This window comes from Podarcis filfolensis (genome assembly GCF_964270895.1).
Source record: "Podarcis filfolensis genome assembly, chromosome: 10".
Taxonomy (NCBI): domain Eukaryota; kingdom Metazoa; phylum Chordata; class Lepidosauria; order Squamata; family Lacertidae; genus Podarcis; species Podarcis filfolensis.
In genome coordinates, this window is record NC_139612.1 from 7,285,678 (window position 1) to 7,313,442 (window position 27,765).

General features: G+C 43.2%; 2 protein-coding genes across 5 annotated transcripts; one reads left to right on the top strand and one right to left on the bottom strand.

Moving 5' to 3' along the window:
* Nucleotides 1-1,267: 1,267 nt before the first annotated feature.
* On the bottom strand, nucleotides 1,268-8,116 carry EFCAB10 (EF-hand calcium binding domain 10). The gene is made up of 4 exons (XM_083575393.1): nucleotides 7,965-8,116; nucleotides 5,110-5,274; nucleotides 4,132-4,216; nucleotides 1,268-1,477 (listed from the first exon to the last, which is right to left on the bottom strand). The coding sequence occupies exons 1-4, from the start codon at nucleotides 8,059-8,061 to the stop codon at nucleotides 1,441-1,443; spliced, it is 384 nt and encodes a 127-aa protein (XP_083431519.1). The 5' UTR covers nucleotides 8,062-8,116; the 3' UTR covers nucleotides 1,268-1,440.
* A 1,185-nt stretch (nucleotides 8,117-9,301) lies between these two features.
* Nucleotides 9,302-27,629, top strand: RINT1 (RAD50 interactor 1). Of its 4 annotated transcripts, none has more exons than XM_083575080.1 (16): nucleotides 9,302-9,496; nucleotides 11,206-11,285; nucleotides 11,466-11,530; nucleotides 12,143-12,341; nucleotides 14,193-14,434; nucleotides 15,851-16,024; nucleotides 16,105-16,257; nucleotides 18,635-18,791; nucleotides 19,704-19,814; nucleotides 20,212-20,437; nucleotides 21,728-21,865; nucleotides 23,216-23,415; nucleotides 23,696-23,910; nucleotides 25,092-25,272; nucleotides 25,366-25,484; nucleotides 26,510-27,629. In XM_083575080.1, the coding sequence occupies exons 2-16, from the start codon at nucleotides 11,232-11,234 to the stop codon at nucleotides 26,730-26,732; spliced, it is 2,457 nt and encodes an 818-aa protein (XP_083431206.1). In that variant the 5' UTR covers nucleotides 9,302-9,496; nucleotides 11,206-11,231; the 3' UTR covers nucleotides 26,733-27,629. The 4 variants fall into 4 exon arrangements, with proteins under 4 accessions (XP_083431206.1, XP_083431207.1, XP_083431208.1 ...); XM_083575081.1 differs by having other exon boundaries at nucleotides 9,359-9,496; nucleotides 12,146-12,341; XM_083575082.1 differs by having other exon boundaries at nucleotides 9,359-9,496; nucleotides 12,154-12,341.
* Nucleotides 27,630-27,765: the final 136 nt, after the last annotated feature.

The following is a 27,765-nucleotide window of genomic DNA, read 5'->3' on the forward strand; positions in this document are numbered from 1 at the left end:
CCGTTCTTAACCTGAAACTGTTCTTAACCTGAAGCACCACTTTAGCTAATGGGGCCTCCTGCTGCCACCGCGCTGCCGGAGCCCGATTTCTGTTCTTATCGTGAAGCAAAGTTCTTAACCTGAAGCACTGTTTCTGGGTTAGCGGAGTCTGTAACCTGAAGCGTATGTAACCCGAGGTACCACTGTACTGTAAAAACCAAGATACAGGTAGGTAGCCGTATTGGTCTGCCGTAGTCGAAACAAAATAAAAAAATTATTTCCAGTAGCACCTTTGTTGTTGTTTAGTCATTTAGTCGTGTCCGACTCTTCGTGACTCCATGGACCAGAGCACGCCAGGCACACTTCTGTCTTCCACTGCCTCCCGCTGTTTGGACAAACTCATGCTGGTAGCTTCGAGAACACTATCCAACCATCTCGTCCTCTGTCGTCCCCTTCTCCTTGTGCCCTCCATCTTTCCCAACATCAGGGTCTTTTCCAGGGAGTCTTCTCTTCTCATGAGGTGGCCAAAGTATTGGAGCCTCAGCTTCACGATCTGTCCTTCCAATGAGCACTCAGGGCTGATTTCCTTCAGAATGGAGAGGTTTGATTTTCTTGCAGTCCATGGGACTCTCAAGTCTCCTCCAGCACCAGAATTCAAAAGCATCAATTCTTTGGTGATCAGCCTTCATTATGGTCCAGCTTTCACTTCCATACATCACAACTGGGAATACCATAGCTTTTACTATACGGACTTTTGTTGGCAAGGTGATGTCTCTACTTTTTAAGATGCTTTTTAAGTAGCACCTTAGAGACCAACTAAGTTTGTTACTGGTATAAGCTTTCGTGTGCATGCACACTTCTTCAGGTACCTTCAGGTCACCTTAGTTGATCTCTAAGGTTCTACTGGAAGGAATTTTCTCATTTTGTAAAAACCAAGGTTTCTGTTTTTAAAATGGATAAAGGCAAACTCTGAAAAATGTTTGCCCCATTCCTATTCTCTAAACAGGCAAGGGGCAATCATTTTTCATCCTGTTCCTTTTTGTTCAAGCTAGAGCAACTTCACAATGTGGCACGGAAATGTGTAACTCTTTTCCATCTGGTTTAGAAATAGCCCATAAGAGTGACACTCATAATCTACTTACTAATCTACATAATATACCTTGCATCTTGTAGGTAGTGAGAGGTAAATATAAATAGGTATCATGAAGCCTTCATTAAGGAGAGAGTTTGGGGCAATAAATATTTATAAAGCCTCCCCCCCGCCATGCAGTAAAGGGACTAAAACTGCTTAATTTTGGCTATAATGAGCCCAGAATTTATTTGACAAGCCAAATTCCAGAATTGCTACAGTGTTGGTGCAGTTGTTATTACACCAGGAAAATTCAACTATATATAATTGAAATACTAGTTTCTCAAAAGTAAAAAATGAAGTCAAGCAGCTTTAGATCAGAACACTGAAGATTAAAATGCTCCCCACATTTCAGCAAATTTTTTCATCCTGTGGGAAAACAAAAAGCAACAATTAGAATGTATAATGTGCATACCATTCACTGTTCACAATATACAGTATGAGGCTGAGCAGCATATCTTAATTACATTGAACAGAGAAATTTCCTACATGTATTTTGTTTACTCAACATCATGCTAAATCTGTTCTGGATTGTGGTCATTTTATTTTAAGTACCGAATGTTCTTCAAAGAATCTTTGCTCTGCGTTTGTTAATGCCACTTATTTCTATCACAGCTCACACTTTCCTAATTTTTCCACAGTAAACATGGCAAGTTTTCTTTAAAGTTAATCGCCTTCAGATGCCATAAATTTCAGTGGGAGAGATTTAAGCATTCACTTAACTCTCACTGAAATAAATGTACCGGTAACTTAATGCTAACTGGCTAGTTTGTGTTCCCAAAAGCTGTAGCAGGGAAATTCGAAACGTTGAAGTTGGCATCTATCTGTCTTGAGAGACAATGGAGTGCGCCTCTGGGGGTGAAGCCATACTGCTGTGTTAGCAACACGGAAGTGACCTCCCTGGGGTGCAAGCCTGAGCAGTGTGTGTCCTGGGCTGCCCACACGACAACCCCTTGCTTATGTGGTCCAAAGGAAACAAGGAGTTGCTGGAAGGAGGCCATCCAACTGCCTTAGGGACTCCACTCTGGATTTGTGTACGGTTTGCTCCTTGGACTTTTCTTCTCCCACAGAATATCCCACAAAGCAGTAGAGGTTTAGGATCAGTTTTCCTGCACCTAGATGGGCTATCTTCCCAGGCTGACAAGCCCTGTCTGCCCCTCACTTCCCTCTACAGCATGGGTAGGCAAACTAAGGCCCGGAGGCCAGATCTGGCCCAATCGCCTTCTCAATCTGGCCCGCAGACGGTCCAGGAATCAGCGTGTTTTTACATGAGTAAAATGTGCCCTTTTATTTAAAATGCATCTCTGGGTTATTTGTGGGACATAGGAATTTGTTCATATTTTTTTTCAAAATACCGTATTTTTCGCCCTATAGGACGCACCGTCCCATAAGGCGCAACTAGTTTTTTGGGGGGGAAATAAAGGGGGGGGAATTATTTTCCCCCCAGGCGCGGGGCTGGGGCGGGGGAGGCCCGCCCGAGCTTCCCCCGACCCCAGCCCCCAAACAGGCAGCTCTCTGCAAGCCGTGGGAGCCCAGCGCTGGCTCCCGCTGTTTGGTGAGAGGTCCGCAAAGCCTGGACGCGCTAAGCTCAGCGCGCACAGGCTTCGGCATGCAGGCAACTCTCCGCAAGCAGCGGGAGCGCTCCTGCTGCTTGCGGAGAGGTCCGCGAAGCCTGGAGAGCGAGAGGGGTCGGTGTGCACCGACCCCTCTCGCTCTCCAGGCTTCACCGAAAGCCTGCATTCGCCCTGTAGGACGCACACACATTTCCCCTTCATTTTTGGAGGGGAAAAAGTGCGTCCTATAGGGCGAAAAATACGGTATAGTCCGGCCCCCCACAAGGTCTCAGGGACAGTGGACTGGCCCTCTGCTGAAAAAGTTTGCTGACCCCTGCTCTACAGTATGTGCAGAAACCACCTTCTTAACCGTTGGACCCACTTGTCCTCTCAATCTGCCAGAGCCTGTCTCCACATGCAGAGTAAGTCACTAACTCTTAGTCTACCCTCACCTTGCTTAGCTGTTGTTGGGGTGTGGCGGCTGTTGCATGCAGACAGCTTCTAGGAGCTGCAGATAAGAGCAGAGTGCAGTGTTGGGGACCAAAGGTGGACAAAGCACCCCAGAAGGAGCATGATATGCCCTGTCAGAGGTACTACTCCTCCCCTAACACTCCACACACCCCAAGTCCATACATATTCCAATAATAATCTTGGAGGAAGGGCTAACTGGATATTCTAAAAATGTTGACCTACCCAGAGAAAAACAGCAAGATTGGCAGAGTAGTATTACCGTATTTTTTGTCCTATAGGGCGCACCGGCCCATAGGACGCACCACTTTTTTGGGGGGGGAATGAATAAAAAAAATTTATTCCCCCCCCAGCCGTGGCTGGCGCCCCAAGCCTTGCGCACACCTGCCCGAAGCACGGGGCACCCTCCGGAGGGCTCCGCGTGCTTCGGGCTGCAGGCTGCCGCCCCAAGCCGGGCGCGCAAGGCTTGCGGACACTCGCCGCGGCTGCAGGCTGCTGCCCGCAAGCCTTGTGAGCCCGCGGGAACTCCCGCTGGGCTGGCAAGGCTTGCGGATAGCTTCCTGAAGCCTGGAGAGCGAGAGGGATCGGTGTGCACCGATGCCTCTCGCTCTCCAGGCTTCAGCGAAAGCCTGCATTCGCCCCATAGGACGCACACACATTTTTGGAGGGGAAAAAGTGCATCCTATGGGGGGAAAAATACGGTAGTTGCCAATGGTTCCAAAGTCTACAAGCACTAATTGATTAATCATCCGAGCACAAGAAGATTGAACTTCTTACCATTATAAAGCTTCAATCTCTTGGCGTACGTCCATTAGATTTTATACGTTTAAGCCCTATTCAAACATTACAGACATTTGGAAGTGGGACAGATGCACGAGGATGGTAAATGTAGGGAAACAATTCAGATCCATATTGGTCAATCTAGCCCAATATGGCAGGAGCGATAGAAAAATCTATAATTAAAAAAATTAAGCAGTTGTGCAACATTCAAGTTCAACTTACACTTTCCCCCTGAACTCCTCTGCTGTCATAATGTCAGTTTCATTATAAATTTCATCCTGGATACTTAATCCCAAAGATTCAAGTGCTAAAATAGGGGAGAGGAGATGAAAGATCCTTAGAGAAATGGCCGCTGAAGCATACATAACTCTTACAGTCAGTGCATTCTTTTCCATCTTCAGTTCTGCTTAGACCTTAACTGATCAGATGTGGATGGGACAAAAATCTCAACCCAGCAAGAAACCTGTCCATGCACGTATCCTCCCCTACCACTGCATAAAGTAATGAGAATCACATTATACTGGATTTATCTAAATGAAGGTGATCTTATGAACCCTCCATTAGATGGAAGGCTGAATGAGGTCAAATCATAGATTAGGCAGATCTGACATCCAAACACATATAGCACAGCATAATTTGCACGCCGTTATCTCCATATAGCAAAGAGATACCCCTATCTTCTCATATCCAGTCTCTAAAAACAAGGCAGGTTTGTGATGGGTGGGTGAGAAAGGAGAGATGGCTGCTGAAGAAGAACCCAGTACGCTTTACTGTACTGAGGTTTTTTTTTACAGAGCATTGCTCCCCAATGTTACTTGTTTCCTTTTATCAACATCAGGAACAACTAACAAACTGTAGAAATTTACTTAATATAAATCTAAAGGATTTGTTGTTTTACTCACTAAATTTCTGTAAAGATTAGGCTGAGAATAATCTTGAAGCTGTTTTTCTCATGTCTAAACTTGCCACATGTGGCCATCACAACCTACAGCAGGGGTGGCGATCTACTCACAGAGTTAAAAACTTGCAGTGATGGGTCAGGTCAAAGTTGTAGGGAGGAGGAAAGACCCACTTTTGGGGGGTCTTCTTTGGGGGGAGCCACTTATCTACCACAAACTGATCACAATCTACCTGTTGGACATGCCTGACCTACAGTATATGAAATGAGATGTTCATTAAAAAGAATGAAGGGCCACTAACCTCCTTTGTACTGTGGTATGGTTATGTAACCTTGGCCTGCAACGTCTAGCATTTCAAACATTGCATCCACGTTTGACTCGTCCATAAGATAAGGAAAGTCGGTAGAAGTAATTTTTGCATACTTTATCTTTTCCAGTGTCTTTATCAAAAACTCTCTTGGTCTGTCTGTAAGATAAAAACACACATATGTTCCCACTTCAACGTGTCCTGGTAGATACTCTCACTATTAGTTTTCTAGGCATTGTGCAAAGGTTAAAAAAAGATGCAGGCCTTATCTCCAGACTTTCAGACTAGGATACAAAAAGAAACAGGTATGGGGTTGGAAGAGGAAAACAAGGAAATGCAGGTACCAAAGCTTGCCGGTTACATGTCTAGGCTGAATGGCCACTAGGTAGTTCTGGAAGAGGAGAACCCAAATGACAATTTGTCATAGCCAACCTGTTGTTGGGAATGTTTCTACTATTGTTCAGAGGCAGCTGGGCATCCTTGGTTCCTTAAGTTGCACTTTTCCTGGGAACTGAAGCACTTACGGTATTTAATCATGATTGGCAATGGTTTTCATGACCATGCCGTGGGTAGGGAGAAACAAACTATGATTCCATGTTTGGAGGCACGGAAAAAGCCAAGCATCACGAGCAAGGTGAGAGTGGCAACTGGGCAGTGTGTGCTAGCAAACTGCTTGTTCACAGTAAGCTATTTAACCACGAATGCCGGCAACCACAAAGTTCCATTTGTGAAAGAGGGTTTTCCTATTGCCTTCTGTAGTATCACTGAAGTTTCTTCCGACACAGTCCTGTCTTCACAGGAAATATGCATGAGCTCTCATCTACAAGTCCTTGCCCCTAAAACACTTGTCAGCCCATGAACATTGTGAGGGGCTTGGCAACCAGGCCTCAATTCCACATGTTCTCTGTGGGTTAAACCACAGAGCCTCTTGGGCTTGCCGTTCAGAAGGTTGGCGGTTCGAATCCCCGTGATCGGGTGAGCTCCCGTTGCTCGGTCCCAGCTCTTGCCAACCTAGCAGTTCGAAAGCATGTCAAAGTGCAAGTAGATAAATAGGTACCGCTCCGGCGGGAAGGTAAACGGCGTTTCCGTGCGCTGCTCTGGTTTGCCAGAAGCGGCTTAGTCATGCTGGCCACATGACCCGGAAGCTGTACGCCGGCTCCCTCGGCCAATAAAGAGAGATGAGCACTGCAACCCCAGAGTCGGCCCCAACTGGACCTAATGGTCAGGGGTCCCTTTACCTTTACCTTTTACTAACTTCTCCACCACCTAAGTGCTGCTGGGGTAGAGGACTGAATTGGCACCCCCGCCACACATTCTCACATACAGACCCTCCCCACCAGGGAAAAATGGGTGAGCGAAGATCTCCATCGGGAACATGCAGGGAAGAAAGACTTAACATCCAGGATCTGCTGCCTGAGAGGATCATGTCGCCTGAGGCAGTCGCCTCACCTTGCTTCATGGGTGGGCCGGCCCTGTTCTTACATTGGCACCTGTGGCAAAATTATCCGTGTCACATGGCAGTCAGGACCAAGTGAGCTGTGGCTGTTGGTGGTAGGAAGGAGCACCCAATTTGGAGCAGCACAAATGGGTCCCCTACACAGGGTGCCAAGCTGAGAGGGGAGTAAATATTTTTTTTTTTAAGAAATATTTATTAAGATTTTACAAAGACAAATATACAAAAACACATAATAATAAAGAAAAAAAATAAAAAATAAAAAGATAAGTAAAACATACAGAAAAAACAAGAAAAATTAAAAGCAATTGTTTTCCATAACATAAAACTCATTTGCTTGTTTCTTTGACTTCCTCACACCTCCCCTTCTTGTATTCCCATTTAAATAATCAAATCAGCAAATCCTTACCCTCTTTCATTTATCTTATCTCTATAACTTAACATTTTATAACTCAGTATTTTCATCCATTATCAATTCATTTTTGCATATTCTTATTAACTTTGTTGCCAATACCACTTATTTCCAATCCAACACCATTTTAGTTATTTTTTTACATAATTATACCCTTCTTCCATATTCTTAAAGCATTACAGCTGGAAACCACTTAATTTCTATCCAACATCATTCTAACATTCGTTAATTTTGCAATATTTCTGTAAATAGTCTTTAAATTTCTTCCAATCTTCTTCCACCGCCTCTTCTCCCTGGTCCCGGATTCTGCCAGTCATTTCTGCCAGTCCCATATAGTCCATCATCTTCATCTGCCACTCTTCCAAAGTGGGTAAATCTTGTGTCTTCCAATACTTTGCTATAAGTATTCTTGCTGCTGTTGTAGCGTACATAAAAAAAGTTCTGTCCTTCTTTGGCACCAATTGGCCGACAATGCCCAGGAGAAAGGCCTCTGGTTTCTTCAGGAAGGTATATTTAAATACCTTTTTCATTTCATTATAAATCATTTCCCAGAAAGCCTTAATCCTTGGGCACGTCCACCAAAGGTGAAAGAATGTACCTTCAGAAGAGGGGAGTAAATATTATTAACAACACCAAACAAACAAACAACAACAACTACTACTACTACTACTACTACTACTAATAATAAACCTATATTTATATGGGCACCTAACAAGAATATCCATTTAAAAGCAACTGTACCAAAAGGAATTATTGTGTATAATGATTCTTTGGGTGGGTGGGTCAAATACTGTCCATAGCTGTCAACGTTTCCCTTTTTTAAGGGAAATTCCCTTATTCCGAATAGGATTCCTCGCAAGAAAAGGGGAAAGTTGACAGCTATGGATCCTGCCCTCCCTCCAGGCACCATATTTAAATACCTCCATATTTACCATATTTACAAGAGGTTTGGTGTCTGGCATGGCCAGGATGGGACGGGCTTACCTGGCCGGTGGTAGAGCAGCAAGGCGCTCAGGTTGTGCAAAAGCTCCGGGATTTTGTGCTGCTCCAGGTAAGCGCGACCCTCCGCTTCGCGGTCCATCGCCGTTGCTAGGAGACCGGAGGGAACGCTCCCGCGGGGGGCGGGGTGGGTCACGTGACGAAAGGGCTTGGCGCCGGCGGACCAATAAGGAGAGAGTCCTTAAGTCCCATTTATTTTAGTAGCGCGAATACAGTCCATTTATTTTACCATTGATTTTAGTACCGCCCGCTCGGCTGCAGGAAAGACAGAGCAAGCGGGGCATGCAGGGTTGCAGTGGGGGAGAAATTCGGAGTTAAGCCGCTCCTGAAGCTGAGACAAAAAATTTTTTTTCCTTCCAGTAGCACCTTAAAGACCAACTAAGTTAGTTCTTGGTATGAGCTTTCGTGTGCATGCACACGAAAGCTCATACCAAGAACTAACTTAGTTGGTCTTTAAGGTGCTACTGGAAGGAAAAATTTTGTTTTGTTTTGACTATGGCAGACCAACACGGCTACCTATCTGTAACTGAAGCTGAGACTCTCCCTTTTGCTGGATTTGGGAAGCAACCTCCCCGGCAGCAAACGAGCCCCCTCGATCCAATAACATGGAAGCCCCAGCGGGAGGAAACTGAAACCTGCTGCCCCGCCGCACCGCAATCTCTGCCCGCGTTTTATGATGCACAGGAAGGACCAGGGTGGGATTATAAGAATAATTAATTTTGCGTTTTCTCAGGGCTTCCCTAACCTCGCGGCTCCTTTCCCACTCAGCTCCCATGAGGGAGGTGACGGCATTGCAGAAGAAGCTCACGGGGTTGTGAGGATGAAGCGGGGGAGAAAAGGATGGACACCGCCTTGAGCTCCTTGGAAGAAAAAAGTGGCATAGAAATGTTATAAATAAAATAAAGATATGGGAAGAATGAGCTCGAGTGGGCGGTTTTTCTTTGCTTTCCAAAATTAAAAACACACAAAATTGGACCTAAGCAGGATATAGCTCGGTCGGTGGGAGCCTCTTAATCCCAGGGTTGCAAGTTCGAGCCCCACGTGCGCCAAAAGATCCCCGCATTACGCTAGATGACTCTTGTGGCCGCTTCCAAGTATATGATTTTATACTTTTTTTTGGGGGGGGCGATGCAGCATATTTTGGCTGCCCGGTCCCAGCTGCGTTGAAACACGCCGACAATTTAAACTCTTTCCCGCTCCTATCCGAGCGCAGAGAAGGTTTTCCCCAAAGCCGACCCGGAAGCACGGCGTTCGGGCGCGGGTCTAGAGATTAACAGCGCTATCTTGCGCAGGCGCACTGGGCGGAACCTCTTGCGTCTAAAGGGCGCGCCTCCGTGCCACGTGACCCCTCCCCCTTTCCTCCTCGCGCTGCTTCCGCGCCGTCACGGCGCTGGGCTGCCGACGCGTCGACCTGGAGGCGGCGGAGTGGGCGTGGCTTGAGCCCGGTCCTCCTTCGCGCCCCTCTGAGGGGAAGAGACTGCGCGGCGCTCGAGGCTCCAGCAGCGGCTCTTCTTCAGGTGGGGCGACGGGGAAGGAGGTCGCGGAGAGAGCCGGGGTGGGGTGACCGCGTCTGGCCGGACAAGGTGGACATGTGGCAGGGGGAGGCTGAGGGGTCGGTGGGTGGGCAGGCAGGCTGTGAGGGGTCGGTCCGAGCAGTGCCCCTGTGGTGGTGGCCCAGTAAATGCGGTAACGTGTCACATTTAAAGGGAAGCTTTTAATGTTTGATGTATTACAGTGTTTTAATATTTTTTTGGAAGCCTCCCAGAGTGGCTGGGGAAGCCCAGCCAGATGGGCGGGGTATAAATAATAAATTATTATTATTATTATTATTATTATTATTATTATTATTATTATCATTATTATCCCTCTAAATCCTTGAGTGTGCTTCTAATAGAGAAGTTACGGTAGCCTGTTTATGAAACTGCAGATTTTGCAAGTTGCCACCCCCCCATTGGGGCAGAAATACAGCTAATAGGCGAATCACAAAGATCCAGCACAAAGCTAGAACGTAAGTTGCTACGTGTAACACAGGTGCCCAACATGCACGCTAACACAATGTAACAGAACGCTGTGGGAATCGGAACGTAATCGGCAGAAATTGCCAGTGCTTATTGTGCATGTGTATTAAACATGAAATGAGGTGATGATGTTCAGTGGACGCTCGGGTTGCACGTTTGCAACCCACAGTGTTCGCAACCCGCATGCAGGTTGCGATTCGGCGCAAAGCACGATTTAGCGCTTCTGCGCATGCGTGACCGCCGAAACCCGGAAGTAACCCGTTCCAGTACTTCCAGGTTTCGGCGGGTACGTAACCAAAAAAAAACGCAACCTGAAGCGTCTATAAACCGAGGTATGACTGTATATGATTAGTCAAAATTGAAATGCTTTGTTTGAAACTTTATAAATTCACTGCCTGGACCACCAGGCGCGGTTGCAGTTTTGCAGAATGATCTGACTAACCTATTGCTTTGCAATAAACAACATTGGACTCCTAACTCCTCACGTTTCTGAGTTTTATTGGCATAAACTCAGGAGTCCTGTTGTTCTGTGTAGCTGTTGTGGACAAGGAAAAAACTACAAATGAAGAAGACCAGTAGTTTGAAGTTGCTATTACAAACATCAGAAGAGCCCTGGTGAATCATCTAGTCCAGCATCATATTTTCAAAGTGGTCAGCCTATAGGAAGCCTTCAAGCAGGACCTGAGCGCAACAGCATTCTTCCCAGGTGTCATTCTGGGCTACTGACATTCAGAGGCATTTTGCCTTTGACAGTGGAGGTAGCATATAGCCGCCATGGCTAATAGGCAATGAGATATCCCGCTTTATCACTACCCAAAGGAGTGGCTAACCTTCTCCTTTCCCTTCCTCCCCCACAACAAACACTCTGTGAGGTGAGTGGGGCTGAGAGACTTCAGAGAAGTGTGACTGGCCCAAAGTCACCCAGCAGCTGCATGTGGAAGAGCAGAGACGCGAACCCGGTTCCCCAGATTACGAGTCTATTGCTCTTAACCACTACACCACACTGGCTCTCTAATGGGTTCTAATGGGTACATACATTTGTTCCAGTGAACCCCTTTCAAGTCTCGTGTGCTGGGTGCATTTTGTGATTACATCCAATATAATCTCTATTTTAAAGGCAGATCGTTTGATATTGGCACACTTCTTAGTGTCAAATTATGCTGCTTGGTTTGTAATTTTCTGAAATGTAGATTATTTTTTTCCTGCAGAAAATACCCCTTCAGAGTGGGCTACAATGGAGACGGTTGAACCACTCTTAAACAGTGAGGCAACTTTGGACCTTCAAGAGGCAAGTGAACTTTCTTTCACTGTTTATCTATTTTCTAGATTTATACTTAAAATATTTTTGCATTTCCAGTCTGCCCATCCGAAAGCAGATGTAATGGATATTGAAAGACAGTGTTTCATTGCTCCTGAAAGCTGGTACTGAAAGGAGGTGGACTCAAACTGTGCCTCTTTATCTCAGCAGGAGACCAACAAAGAGGAAGGGCTAGGAGGAGAAACAGAAGATTCTGAAGACGCTCAACTTCTATGGTGGGTAGTCTCAGGGCTCTTCCAGACAACCTGTTTATTCAGCATTCATCCTGATTTCCATGCCCAAAGCTTATGCAGTGGTTAGATGCTGTTCAGTCCTTATTGAGCAATCACTGATTTGCTTGAGATGAGGTTATATAACAATGAGCATTTATCCTGATTTGCTTGCAGGGTGTTAACATGTCTGCCCATTAGTCATTTCTTCTTCTCACACTTTTCAGTCTGTTTCTCCATCACTTTCCAAACGGCAAAAGTCTTGAGTTCTTGTTTTTAAGTGGTTTTTTCATACAGGGACAGCAAAGCATTTGCATTACCCCGGTATATTAAATGCAAAAAGCATAGTTCTGGTATATGGATAGGAGCAGATTCCAGTTTTGTGACATTGCAGTAATACTTTTTTCTCATTGAAAAAAGTCTCTGGAGTAATCTATTGTGAAGAAAATAGCCACTCAGATATTTCCCAGCTTACATTTCCATATTTAATAAAATTTGCATACCTCTTTCTATTAATATTAATGAAGTTCAATAATATGAAGTTCAATTAAAATATCTTACTCCAAATGGACTTCACATTTGCTTTGCATACAGTTAACTCAAACCTTTTTAACTCAGTACTACTGCAGGTGATCCAAAGATGGAAGCCCTGGACAGCAGAAAAGAGAGAATTCCTAGAGACCCAGAGAGCTGCGATATCCCTTTTTATGTGTCTGAATTTGTGGAAAGGGAGGTTGGAACAGACTACGAGTCATTAAGCAAGCTTGGCAGACTTATTGAACAGTTGTCAGAAAATAAAGCAAAGCTAGAAGAACAGGTGAGTTGCATATGTTTGGTTTTTTAAAGAAGTACATGAACAAAGTGCACCCTGTTCACAAAATTTGAGCTGTGTTGTCTGTACAAATGATAGGGAGCATAATCACTGATATTAGGGCTATGTCATGTTCACATAATGGGAATAACAATTCAGTATATTTAAGAATGCAGCCCCAATCTGTCCTTCAACATCTGGGAGGGTGGAACTTTGAAGTGTCAGGCATAGCTCTAATGGCTTTAGCCCAAACGTAGCAGAGTTTTCCTGCACAGCGAAGAAGCTAGTTGAGGTGGAAATGACTAGTCAGCTAGACTCAGAATAACTATTTACAGGATTTATTAAAAGGAAAAATAAAACCAGCAGAGTTTCTGCATACAAAACAAAGCAAAATAAATCCTTTCTTTCTCTCTCTCTCTTAACCATACACAGCACTTCTACTCCTAACACACCTAACCCAAACTGTGCTAGCACTCCTAGATAACAGAGTTGAGTGCTGGTCGTTAACCAATCAGAGTAAGTCAAGCAGACCTTGGCTTTCTGCCAAGAGTAAATTGACACTGCCTTGAGTTAATTGTGTGAAGCCAGAATCTGTAAGTTTTCATGAGAATCAATTAACAGAAACTGAACACTTTTTTAAAAAACAGTTGTACAATTTGGCTTGCATGTGTTATACTTGTAGATCATATTGAAACATCATGTCCTGTGCATGGATGGGATGCAGAATGGACACAATCCCATTCTGCTGACTAGTTGGAGGCCCATGCAGTTAGACCATTCTTTGCAATTTGCATCTTCACCATATGTTCTTCCATTTATGCATGCTTTCTGTATCTCCTATGCTGTAGGTATCAGCCCCTTGTTTACTTCTGTGGTTTCATTTCTTTAATACAGTTGCTATATTCCTTCTTTTATGACAGTTATTTAGCTTACATAAATGAGAACATGCTATTAATAATGAATCAATTACATTTGTTTCAGGGGAGGTGATATGGGAACAAGAGGAACTTTGGCCAGAGTCTAAAGCAGACTTAAATGCTGTTGGGATTTTTTTTATTTTCATAATTTCATTTCATTCCAGTTTTAGGTTGTTCAGGCTATTCATGCATATCTGAAAGTTGGTTCCACTGAACACAGTGGCCTAGTCCTCATGGCATATTAAACCATAGTTTAAAACAACCTAAGGTTTCTATGTAAATAGGTAGCGATGAAACAAGCTAGTCTTCTAGTTTGTTTCTCTCCACACAAACCATGAGTGGTTGCCAAGACTGGCTCTGACCATTGGCCATGCTAGCTGGGCTGTTGGGTGTGGAAGAATAGCAACATCTGGAGACTCACAGGTTCCCCATCCCTGTTATAGATGGTCAGAGGTGTGAGGAAGCTGGGATTAATTCAGTCAGTAGGGCACGAGGCTCTTAATTTTAGGGTCATGGTTTTGAGCCCCATATTGGGCAACAGATTCCTTCATTGCAGAGGGTTGGACTAGATGACCCTCATGGTCCCTTCCAACTCTACAAGTCTATGATTCTATGAGGTCTAGTATAGTCTTACAACTGAAATGGGGATTTAGGGATTGATCTGTTAGATTGCATGCTTCTCTTGCCTTTTCCCTCTTCCTTATGAAGTTCTCTCCAGCCCTCTCTCTTTCGGTTTGCTGTTACCTGTTCCCAGGGCAAGAAGAGAGAAGCAGTTTGTGTACAATCAAATCCTATGTTGCCCTTATTACGTCTTAAGCTTTAGTTTCAGTTATTTGTCTGAATTGGACGAAATCAGCTACATATGTGTTCCTCTGCCACATAATAGAAATGTCTTACAGTGTACAGATGCCTGTTGCCTCTTTAACGTATATTTATATAGGTGCTCACAGTTTCGTCTGAAGTTCCCAAAAGAATTCAGAAGGCCTTACAGAATGCAGAAGACTCTAAAAAATCTCTCAATCAGCTTCTAGAGAAGGAAAGCCTGTTGTACGATTCAATTAATGATCACTTGATGACATCCAAGCCATGGATGGAGGATCTTGGTGTACTGATAAGTCAAATAAAAGAAGTTGAAAGGCACCTGGCTTATTTAAAATGGATTTCACAAATAGAGGAGTTAAGGTAAATAGTACCTCACATTATGTGTTTTGGGCATGATGAAAGATTTAGAGTCTCCAAATACTTTAAATTGTTTTTATGTGTTGCATTATATCTTGTCAATTTGTTTTGATACTTTTTTTTTGATAAAGTAACTATAATAATAGTAATAATAATAGTAATTACATACATGCCTTGAAACAAGGTAGGGTACATAGAGCCCCCCTCTTTAAAATTAAAGTTGCAATCCTATTGGTTACTGTGTGATGCAGAAAGGGTATATGACTGAATCAAGAGCCTTGTGTTGCCTCCCAGATAGCTGATTGGTAGAATTCTTATGTTTTTGAAAGGACTCTGTGTTGGATCAGAGGAGTTATGTGCTCTGCATTTGCATATGCTATTCCCCATCCGAAGAGATCATTGCTATGGGTCCATTGTTTTATTTAGGTGTTTTTGTGCATGTGTGTGGAATTTTTTTTAGTTTGCAAGCTTCTTTGAGCAAGCTGTAAATGGTTAACACAATCCAGATTTATTTGGTTTAAATAATTAAAAACTCCATAGGCATTGTAAATATTAATTTCCTACACAACAAAGTAGGAATATGTGGAGCCTTCAGTTGGGTGGGGCAAGATAATCAAAATAGTTAATAGATGTTGTGGTGCATCTGAAGTTTTATAGTTTATTTAAATAGCTTGCCATGTGTCTTAGGTTGAGGTTTTTAACATTTTTAGCCCGATATTCTCTTGGTGTCCTGATACGCAGTAATCAGCAGTTGAAGTTTCTTGCAGCATGGAGATGAACACTGATACCTGCTAATCCCTGCAGATCCTGTTGGTGGATATTAACTTTTCTGTTCTGTTGTTTTGGTGAGAGGGTTCAGACAGATTTCTAAGACTTAGATTTCTTTACATGATTTTAAGTGCAATTTTTTAGTGGTATTTGTTCAGCTCCTCTGTCTACAAACATGTCAGGTGGCCATCTGATAAGGCGCACCAGCAACTGTAATATTAAGCACTTCATAAATAATTGTAGAGTCCCTCTTGAGAGTCCCATGGACTGCAAAAAGATCAAACGCATCCATTCTTAAGGAAATTAGCCCTGAGTGCTCACTGGAAGGACAGATCCTGAAGCTGAGGCTCCAATACTTTGGCCACCTCATGAGAAGAGAAGACTCCCTGGAAAAGACCCTGATGTTGGGAAAGATGGAGGGCACAAGGAGAAGGGGACGACAGAGGAGGAGATGGTTGGACAGCGTTCTCGAAGCTACAAACATGAGTCTGACCAAACTGCGGGAGACAGTGGAAGACAGGAGTGCCTGGCGTGCTCTGGTCCATGGGGTCACGAAGAGTCGAACACGACTAAACGACTAAACAACAACAAATAATTGTAAAATCAAGCATGATCTTTTCACATTAGCCTGCTCCCTTTTTTCTTTTCTAGCGACAACATTCAGCAATATCTCATGACTAACAATGTGCCAGAGGCTGCTACAACCCTAGCAGCCATGGCTGAAGTTGATATCAAGCTTCAGGAGTCATCTTGTTCTCATCTTCTTTCTTTTGTAAGATCTACTGTTCAATTCTGGCACAAGATCCTGAAGGATAAATTGTCAAGGTAGGAATATGAAATAATTCTTTCGATTTTGTTTTGCATTACTAAATCAAGAGTAATTTTTATATGTTCTTCTATTGCAGTGATTTTGAAGAGACCTTAAATCATCTTCATTGGCCATTTGTTGGACCAACACAATCCCAGCCATTTGGCTTGGCTACACCGCCAGCCAACGCCCAAGAGATATACACAAACTTTGAGACACTCTTTTCTCAGCTTCTGAAACTACAAACTTCGTATCCTTGGAAAAACCATAAAGCTGTTCCTTTCCTAGTGGGCATATGCATAAGCTCCAAAGTAGTGTAGAGTAAAGGTAAAGGTAAAGGGACCCCTGACCGTTAGCACCAGTCGTGGCCGACTCTGGGGTTGCAGCGCTCATCTTGCTTTATTGGCCGAGGGCGCCGGCGTACAGCTTCCGGGTCATGTGGCCAACATGACTAAGCCGCTTCTGGCGAACCAGAGCAGCGCATGGAAAAGCCGTTTACCTTCCCCCCCGGAGTGGTACCTATTTATCTACTTGCACTTTGACGTGCTTTCAAACTGCTAGGTTGGCAGGAGCAGGGACCGAGCAACTGGAGCTCACCCCGTCGCGGGGATTCGAACCGCCGACCTTCTGATCGGCAAGTCCTAGGCTCTGTGGTTTAACCCACAGTGCCACCCACTGTGGTAGATTACCTTGTGCTAAATGAATTATTATGGCATGCTAATTTTGGCATTAACTGGGAAAACAAAACAAAGCGGCCTGGCATGCTCTTGGGCCTTGATCTGCAGAAACCGGCAGGTGAAGATTTTCACAACATGGAGATATGCATTGCCACCACCTTGCAACTGCAGATCAAGATGCAGATGTTAAGGATGGGATCCAGACCAACTTTGGTCCCATCAGAATCAAGAGTCAAAAATTAGTCATGTCTAAGTCTCGTAGTGTGACTAACTTGTTATGAATCCAACCAAATTGTCAGAAGTCAAGAATTCTCTGTTTATTTTTAAAAGTTTGTGTTTTTTAAAAAAATAATTTTTATTAACTGGCCAATCACATCAAATTAAATCACATCACATAAATTCCGAATTACAAAGCCAAATTTTGAATTTTGTTGGGGGGACCCATATTTCAAGATCCGAAGGGGAATTCTGATCATCTTCTTGCTGCTGCGTTAATGTCCAAATCAGTCCAAATCAGTCCAGACAAAGTTTATAATTCTATCCCATCTTATCTTGCTGTTTCCACGTCACATCTTGTTCATATATTTTCTCTTTTTTCTTTATGATCTCTTCTGATAGTCTCCTTAAGCTGATAAACACCAATAGTAATAATAATCCTGTGTGAATTTTCTGTTCTTCCAATCCTCGAATCAAAATGGTTTCCATATATCATCTCCTTCATAGATAACATCGCTCTTTCCATCATAATCTTGCAAAACTGTCGCTCTTAAGTCCCACTGAGGAGTTTAATCCACAATATATAAACAGCTTTGTTTCTCTCTTTCTCCTCCCAGACTCAAGACCTCCGACAGAGCTTCCCAATATGGCGACGGCATTTTTAACTGCGTCATTCCAAAGCTCTTATACATTCCACGCTCTTCTTAAAACATGCTTTGGTTCGAAAGTTTATCTCCACACAGCCTTAAATCCACAGCTTAAGTCCTTAAAACGACATTTCTGACTCATAAGGGGAGGGGATTCTTGTTTAATCACATAAGAAAAGAAATGAAAGTTTTCCCCCCCTCCCCATCAGTCATTTGCCGTACCGTGTCTTGGCGTATCTTCTCATGTTTTATTCTTGTCTTGTTTTATCAGAGATCTCTTCTGTTAGCAGTCTTTACTCCCCCTTCTTCCTTGAGATATGTGCATTCGCCTCATCCAAATTGTTTCTTTTGAAGTTCTTGCAGCTAGTGGCGCAAATCAGGGACAGCGTCCAGGAGTGCCGAAATCCCACAGGAGGGCTTTGTGCCTAGTGCCCCCATCCCCACAAATTCGGGGGTGGTATAGGGCACAGCAGGCAAGGGCCGTCCCCCCCACCATCCTGGGGGGGTTAGGGAGGCTAATTACCCCCATCATAGCCTCCAAATTACCTCGTGTGGGTCGGAGAGATGTTATTGTCAGCCATCTTCCGATGCGCCCCCTAGTGGCCCCCCTATTTTTAAAAGTTTGGACCAAGAGAAGTTTGAGCAGGGTTTCATTTCTACATTGGGATTTTATTTATTACACAGTGTACACTGTTGACCTCCCTGTAAAGCGTTTCCTGGGGGCTATGGGGATCCTCCAGAACTGTGTGAGATATGGGGCAGGTGAGCTGTAGCTAATACAAATCAATGCTTCTTGTTGTAGCAAAGTGACTTAATAACGCAAATGGAGTCCAGAGAGATAAGCCCTGATGACACTTTGCTAAGCAAACTGAACAAAAACAGGGTATAATTTGAGGAGGAGTGAAGAGAGAGGCTTTGTCTTTCATTTTGTACCCTGTAGATAGCAGGGAGGCGTACAACCAGATCACACTACTCTGCCTGCATATGATCCCTTCCAACATTTTTCTCATTTAGGATGTGGTCCAGAGATCTATATGCCTGTATCTGTATCAATAAGACGTTTAACTTTGACTCTTAAAAATCTCAGAGATGAACTATTAACCAAACCAAAACAGCTTCCAGAAAAATACATTCTTCCTCCATCTCCACCTATCATACTACCTATGCAGATCATGCTGGCTCCTCTTCAGAAAAGATTCAAGTATCATTTCACAGGAAACAGACAAACAAATGTGCTGAGCAAGGTAGGTTGATGGTGTTGTACAAAATCCTTGTCTTAAACAGAACCTTCTAAAAGGCTATATGAAGGAAGGCGGGGGTGGAATGGGATGTGCATATGTGCCTTTCAAAATTTACTAGTCCTTCCATCCATTTTCAGCCTTCATTTAAAATACAACCTTTAGCTCTCTAGATGTTGCTGGACTCCCAGTTCCCATGTGCCCCTGTCAGCATGGCTAATGGTCAGGGATGATGGGAGTTGTAGTCCAACATGCAACAGGCCACAAGTTCCCCATCCCTGCTCTTGCTCTTTTAACTCACACAGCTGCAACAGCAAAAATATGCAGACGTCTTATCAGTCAGAAGTAAACCTCTTCCTGCATTACATTGGGAAGATTGGCACGTATTTGGCATTTTGCACATCTTTTAAAATGTATGAAATGACGCCTGATTTTAGTAACAACTTTAAGTGAACTCTAGACATCTTATAAACATATTGGACTAACTTGATCTAGGTTTTTGCTGCTTTGCATTGATTTCCAATGTACTCCATTCTCCCAGTTTCCAGAAAGGTAGCTGTGTTGGTGTGTTGCAACAAAAACAACGAAGTGCCACAAGAGTTCATTGTTTATATCCCTTCTATTGGCCTGTGACTCGGGTAGTCTTGTTTCCTATATCTTTTAAGGAAATTCTTGTCTGTACTGCAGCACACACCTATAGCAAGCATGTGTTCTGCTTATCAAACTCTTTTTGGTTAAGCACTTCCCTTGCCAAGTACAAACCACTTAATTTCTGGGAATATAAAAAGCAGTGGCGAGGGCTGCTAGAGGGGAACTGGGCCAACAGACTAAGGTGATGTATGATGCTATGATCAGACAAAGTAGGTTGCATCTTTGACCTAACAACCAATACTGTGAATTCTTCTCCTTTCTCAAAAGCCTGAATGGTACCTAACCCAGGTACTCATGTGGATAGGAAATCATGCTAAGTTTCTTGAAGACAAAATCCAACCAGCTTTGGACAAGGCCGGTGTATCGGTGAATGCAAAGGTAAGCATCTCTGTATATTGTTAACATACTGATAACCATGAAATTATACATCCAGCACAGGATGGGCAGAAGATTGACTGGAAACAACTGTTACAATCACTGGGTGTTTTCCAGTTGATCAGCAAGGATTTCTGACTCCTGATTGATTATTGGCAGCAGTAAGAAAGTGACACATGCAGACTACTGAAATTAAGAAAGATGGGGGGCAAGATACTCAGTTTGAAATGAGTGAGAAAATGTTCTAGGCTCACGATTTTTTAATTCTAAATGTGTCTCTTTTGCGCATGGGTGGCGGGGCATTGATTAAAAAAAAAGTAGATTCCACCAGCCTGAAGTTTAACCATTTCTGATACAAATGCAGTTGTCATCTGAATCAATCTCTTCGTTTCTTCTTAAGCTGGAATTTTCCCGAGCTTTGGTGATGCTGATTCTTGAGAAGCTGGCTGCCGATATCCCTTGCTTGTTGTATGACGACAACCTCTTTTGTCACCTGGTGGATGAGGTGCTTCTGTTTGAGAGAGAGCTGCACAGCATTCATGGGTATCTCAACAGCTTCCCTAGCTGCATGCACATCCTATCAGAAGAAACCTGTTTTCAAAGATGGTTAACTGTGGAAAGAAAATGTAAGATACTATGGGGAGATCTGACTTGCTTAAAAACCAGACCTGAAGAAATTGGGTCTTTGGGGAGGGGGGCCATTCCAAACTCCCCTACCTTGGGGGAATAACTGTTTTAAATCTGAACAAGTCTTGGAACTAGAGTTGTGCCCTAAATGTTTGCATTTGGGATAGAATTTACGGTGTACGTAGTTTTCTGCAGAGGCCCATGATTGTAAGAAACACAGTCCGTGCTGCTGCTCCTAAAGGTGTCAGGCTTTTGGTGGGGAGAGGTATATAGATCTGTCTGATAATAATCCTGTTGCACAGCAGAGGATATAGCTTGTTTCCTAATCAGGAGGCCTACTTGATAGCCGCTAGAGGGCTATCCGAGGAATATTAGTTGTCAAACATAGCATGGTAGAACCAACTTTACTGGGAGAGGGTAAAGATGCCAATATCCATGAATTAAGGCAGAGTCTGCTAGATTTTTAGCCATTGAGACTATTGAGATATGCTTCTAGGAGATGGCTAAGCTTGCCAAAGGAACACTGCTGTAACATCTGAGCTCTTCAGAGCTTTTTATCTACTGCAAAGCAAATCCCTGACAAAGAAAATAGAGGCAAGAACCGACTGTACCACCAGAGATCAGGCAGCTGATGCATATTTGCTTTCTATGTCAGATCCATCTTCCTATTTCTGCTTGAATAGTACTCTCTTTGCTATTGTACTTGTTCCTTTTATTGTTCAGGAGACTTTAAAGTAGAGAAGAAACCACAATAGCAAAAGCAACCTGGAAAAGGATGCATTATTGCTAATTACCCCCTTATTACAGTTTATCGTAAAATTGAAGATCAGGTCAGTAAGAAGTTAAGTTTGTAAAACCTATGAAATTCGAATAAACAACTGTAAAAATGTGGCACTAGGAAGTGTTAAGCTTTACTTTGGCCAATACTTGCATAAAGATAATAGTGTTTGTCAGTTATGTAAGGGATTTTAACAGTTGGTATAAGAGAACTCATCTGATTCCAGGGCGTTATTGATAAACGTGCTCTCTTACTGGGTTCATATTGGTTGTTTTAGCCGTTACTAAGGTTCATTTAGTTAACTCCTTTAGTTGAAGCAGCATCTTAACTTTGATTTGAAATTGCCATATTTGATATATTTTTCCCCTGTCCCAAATTTCATTTTAAAAAGGAACAATTTGTTTCCCTCTTGAAATAAAATTTGAAATAATAAGGTAACTAAGTTATTCTATTTTAACGAAGGTAACTATTTAAATATTTAAGCTCTTCATTGGTTTTCTGTGCCTGGCAGTTGCTCTTCAAAAGATGGACTCGATGCTTTCATCTGAAGCTGCCTGGATATCACAGTATAAAGACATTACAGATGTCGATGAAATGAAAGTCCCAGATTGTGCTGAAACTTTTATGACTCTGCTACTGGTTATCACAGGTAATTATAATGTTTCTGGCATTGGGTTTTAGTTCTTGAATAATTCAAGAACTGTAACGCAATCAACAAAGAGATCAACATCCTATCAGTGGCTACAGTTGTCACCAAATAACAACAACAACAACAACTATTATTATTTATTATTTCTGGGTTTCCCCGGCCACTCTGGGCAGCTTTCAACAGAACGTTAAAAACAGAATAAAACTTCAAACATTAAAAACTTCCCTAAACAGGGCTGCCTTCAGATGTCTCCTAAAAGTCAGATAGTTGTTTATTTCCTTGACATCTCATGGAAGGGCATTCCACAGGGCAGGTGCCACGACCGAGAAGGCCCTCTGCCTGGTTCCCTGAAACTTCGCTTCTCACAGTGAGGGAACTGCCAGAAGGCCCTCGGCGCCGGACCTCAGTGTCCGGGCTGAATGATGGGGGTGGAGACGCTCCTTCAGGTATACTGGGCTGAGGCCATTTAGGGCTTTAAAGGAGTAAGAGTTGGAAATTGGAATTGCATTTGCATTGGAACAAATCAGTGTAGTTTCTGTTCATTCTTCTTTCCATCAGTGAATAATTCACAAGGTAGTCATGGCACTGTTAATACTAACAGTGTGGATATGTTGGGCAATTACTGCTGGGATAATGTACCTTTAAAAAAGAAAGACAATCTAAGAATACTCAGAAACCTAAAAGAGACCAAACATTGCTAATAATTATAGTATGGATTTTGAGTGTACGGTAAGCAGGTATCTTATGCTTTGAGTAGCATGGAGCAGCATCCGTTAATTCAGAGGAAGTTAATTGCCCTTTCCATCATTATCTCATGCATATCCCATTGAGTTGACTTGCACTCAACTGTGTGTAGTATTTCAGGCTTCAGCCTGCTGAAATCAGTGGGGAAAAGTTAGTCATTGTTAACTTCGGGTCCATTGAGACCATGGTGGCTAACTTCCTCTCGATCCAGCCTAATGTGTTTTAGGTTGATACCCCTATTTTATTAAGTTAGTTAGCAGTCAGTGTTGAGCCACAGTGCCATAGAACAACAGACAAATGCCATTAGGGGAATGAAATGTGGCCTTTGTGTGTCTACAGAACAAGTTCCCAGCCTGTCTTGCATCCATTAAAAATGCTCTTTCTGTGGGACAGCAGAGACTATGAAAAGGAGGCAAAAGTGTTAAGTGCCATAGTGCGAAGCATTGAGCACATTAATAAACAATTTTTTGTAACACCATTCCCATTCCTTAGACAGGGCCTCTTAAGTCTGAGATGAAATCTTGGATGGTAGGTGCTTTCTAACAAAAGAGAGCCTTTAAAAATATGAAATAATTTACCAAATTCCTTGTAATGTGTTCTGCATAGATAGGTATAAACACCTTCCTGCAGCTGCTCGAAAGCTTCAGTTCCTAGAGTTGCAGAAGGAGTTGGTGGATGACTTCAGGATACGGCTAACTCAAGTTATGAAGGAAGAGACCAGAGTGCCCTTAGCCTTTCGCTACTGTGCCATCCTCAATGCTGTGAACTACATAGCAACAGTCCTGGCAGACTGGGCGGACAACGTTGTAAGTGATGATCGTTTTACATAACTACAGTTGCTCTTTGTGAATTGCCAAAACTTAATTTCAAAAGCGTTTTGTTACACAACTGCTCCTATTTATTCACAGTATAGAATTGCCTTTCACTTGCACTGATAGAATTCAGTACATTTTCAAAGTGCAGGGGATCAGATTGTGGCCGTTTTAAGGTTCCACATTGTTGGGAGGTATCCATGCTCAAGCAACCCTCAAATGTATAAAATTTTTGGGTGGCAGTGAATACAGCAGGGTCTTCATGTCTATCTAGTTCTTTTTGCAGCTTCAGCAGGCGGCGCTGGAAGTTTGTGCTGATAGCAACGCACTAAATAAGCTGCAGCTAGGACAACTGGCTTCCATGGAAAGCTCCGTATTTGACGACATGATCAACCTCCTGGAGCGACTAAAGCATGACATGCTGACTCGTCAGGTGGACCATGTCTTCAGAGAGGTCAAAGAGGCTGCCAGGATGTACAAAAAGGAAAGGTAATACTTTGCTGGACACATTTTAATTTGTACACAGTTTGGAAGGGAGTGAAGGGGAATTTTAAAAATGTATAGCCTGCGTTCTTCTTTCTACAATACTGTATGCCATTAGCTTGTTTTATAAACCCTGATCCTGCAGAATTCATCTGGCAGGATACAGATATCTGAAAGGAATGATCTGGATGACTATTTTGAGGGAGAACAGTCATCAAGAAATTATATTCCGTGCTTGTTGTGAGATTGATAAATAAATCGGCTGTTTTATCGTGCCATGAAAAACACTTGTGTCTTCAGGATGTAGTAAGAATTTTTGCCATTTAGAGAGCCCAGTTTTGTCGCCTGAATATTCAGGGGACGACGACCTTAGAGTAATTCTTCCAGTTCTACAGTAGTTGTGCGGTTTGACCCAGTAGTGTTACAGCTTTGGAACACAGAATGGCTTCCACAAACTGTCTTAATGTTCAAGATGGTTAAATAAAGCCATGCTTGTTTTTATTTTAAGAGTCCACTATGATTCCACTTTGTTTTATCATATATCATATCATATCACAGAGTTTGAAGGGACCCCTGAGGATCATCTAGTCCAACCCGCTGCAGTGCAGGAACATGCCGCTGTCCCTCCCATTCAGGGATTGAACCTGCAACCTTGGCATTATCAGCACCATGCTCTAACCAACTGAGCTGTCCAGGATGGATACTAGTCACTGTGGTTTTGGGATCTAGTAATGTATTAAAATACATTCCTCCCCCTTGCCCCACCCTGCTGGCAAGGATGATGTTGCTGCGTTCCCACCATCCCTGGCCCATTAGGTACCCTAACTGAGGCCAATGGGAGTTGGACTCCATCAACATCACAGGTCACAGGTTCACCATCCCTGTGCAATGGAGAGAGATTCTTAATGCCAGTGGCAAAATGCAAAGACAATGTACTGGTTGTGTCTCCTAGACATTAGCAGGTGTGTTTCCGGACTCTACTCCTTGAGAGCTTTGAACCAGAATGTCAGGGGTGGAAGCTGGGCTCTGCCATTGAGCTAGATGTGGTCCCCTTCCCTGTCTGTCAAGATAATAGGCTTATCTGGAATCGCAAACGGAAACAGCGTCTTGTAAACTCCCAAGCAAACTTGGAGTTGGGTTCTGTCAGAAGCCTTCCTTTGCAGTGATGATTTTCTGTTTTTTTTCAGGTGGCTGTCTTTGCCCTCGCAGTCAGAACAGGCTGTGATGTCTCTGTCAGTCACTGCCTGCCCACTGCTAATGACCTTGAGAGACCAGCTCCTACAACTAGAGCAGCAGCTTTGCTACTCGTTGTTCAAAATCTTCTGGCAAATGCTTGCAGAGAAGGTGGACTTGTTTATCTATCAGGAAGTAAGTGTCTGTCCTGGGTGACTAGGGACATAATGATAAATCATGCCAGAAATCTTCACTATGACCTGCCTGTTCTTTGTATGCTGTGTACAGATAATTCTGGCCAATCACTTTAATGAAGGAGGAGCAGCGCAGCTGCAGTTCGACATGACCAGGAATCTTTTCCCTTTGTTCTCACATTACTGCAAGAGGCCAGAGAATTATTTCAAACAGTAAGTAAAGCATATCTCACTTTCTAGTTTACTTCGAAACTTATATATTGGGGGGGAACTAGAGAAAGAATTGCAAGGAACCTCTTCCTCCTACCCTTTTGTTATGAACACTTTTCTGAGAAAGTGTATGAGAGAGAGAGAGAGAGAGAGAGAGAGAGAGAGACATCCCTTTTAAGAGTTTTAATAAAAATGTAAACTGGCTAGAGCAAGTGTGGTGTAATGGTTAAGAGCGATAGACTCGTAATCTGGTGAACGGGGTTCACTTCCCTGCTCCTCCACATGCAGCTGCTGGGTGACCTTGGGCTAGTCACACTTCTCTGAAGTCTCTCAGCCTCACTCATCCCACAGAGTGTTTGTTGTGGGGGAGGAAAGGAAAGGAAATTGTTAGCTGTTTTGAGACTCCTTAGGGTAGTGATAATGCGGGATATCAAATCCAAACTCTTCTACTTCTTCTCCTTCTTCTTCTTCTTCTTCTTCTTCTTCTTCTTCTTCTAGCATTTACAGTAGGGTTGGTTATATTGCAATTTTATGTTGTGAACCGCCATGAGATCTACAGGTATATGGCAGTTAGTTAGTTAGTTAGTTAGTTAGTTAAAGAAGCAAGCAAGCAAGCAAGCAAGCATATAAAGACCACTGCTTAATAGTTTTACATCACTGTTGGGGAATAATTATGGGACAAGTTTAAGGCATAAAAGCATAAGATTGTGGTCCTTGCCACATTAACTGGAAGACAGTAGTTAAATAACATAACTTCTGCAAGCATGGGTTCCCTCCCCCGTTTGTACAAAAAAGTGTACTTACCATTTACAGGCTGAGGTATTAAGTGAGATATTTGTCACTTAAAGGGAAAAAAAGCTGATATAGCATGAAGATCTGTTGTTCCGATTTCTGTTTTAAATGTGGTTTGTCATGTAGCAGGATGGGCTGCTATATAAGCAACAAGCTTAAAGTTCCCCTCCAAGCATTTGCATAGCTCTCTAGGTTTTCCCGTTCTGAAATGAGGACTTTCTCGTTTTCATTTGCAGCATAAAGGAGGCCTGTATTGTGCTGAATTTAAATGTTGGCTCAGCCCTACTTTTAAAGGATGTGCTTCACTCAGCCACTGAAAACAGAACTGAAACCATCCTGAATTCAAGTCAGCCCACAGCAATGGCAGCATTAAATGAACTTGGAATTTACAAGTTAGCGCAGCAAGATGTCGAGATTCTTCTTAATTTGAGAACAAACTGGCCTAACACTGGGAAATGAGCAAATAGAGAGATTAATCACTGTTGCATTCTATGAGAAACAAAGCCAACTTTATCAATGCTCCTACTTTTCTCTGTGCTAAACTAACTTTTTCAGTGAAGATGAAAGAGCTGCATACATGTCACAGTTTCAAAGATACTATTTTGTGCTGGGTACAGTTCACCAAGTATTATAATTGAACAATATGTTCAGCTGGAATATAGTCTTGTCCAACACCAGTGTGACAAATACAGTTTTCTCAGCTGACTTTCTGTGGTAATCAAGTAAAGTTATTGTCATTACAGGGCATATTCTAATACATACATGTACACAAGCAGCAAAGCCCCTTACAGGAACAGATTAAGAGTGTGTGTCTCTTAATCTCAAGGTTGTGGGTTGGAGCCCCATATAGGGCAAAAGATTAATGCACTGCAGAGGGTTGGACTAGATGATCCTTGTGGCCTCTTCCAACTCTACAATTCTATGATTTTATTTTAGGATCCTTCTAGGAGTTTGTGGGAACTGCATTTTATGAGCTAACCTGAGTTGCTTCCCCTTGTTGGCTGCTCAGTCACACAGAATCCTGTTAAGTCTGGCTGGATTGTTGCTAGGGTTTTCCAACAACTCTTTGCAAGGGCTCTGAGCTGTTAACACCAGACATATTGCAGTGGTCCGCTATCAACACTAGGGGCTTGCAGCAGTTTGCAGCATTTTCTGTGATTTCTATGCCTTCGTCTGGAAGTCTAGAGCACTCTGAAACAGCTGCAGCCCTAATCAAACTGAAGATCAGCCAGAGAGAACTTGAGAACTGGTTTGTCTTTTTGTCTTCCTGGGCTGTTCTTGTCGACATCCCCCGTTGCTGAGGACTGAGATTTTGCATTTTCCCTGATGAAGAGCAAGTAAACAACTGTTTAATTATTTGTTTGTTGAAAAATTGGGCTGGGGGGTTGCTACAGGCTTGGGTAGAAAGAGGGGAAAGCAAAGGCTGGAGAAATAAAAAGGAGTGGTGTCAAGATATAGGTGGCCCAGCTAAAGACCGTGGCAGATCATGAAT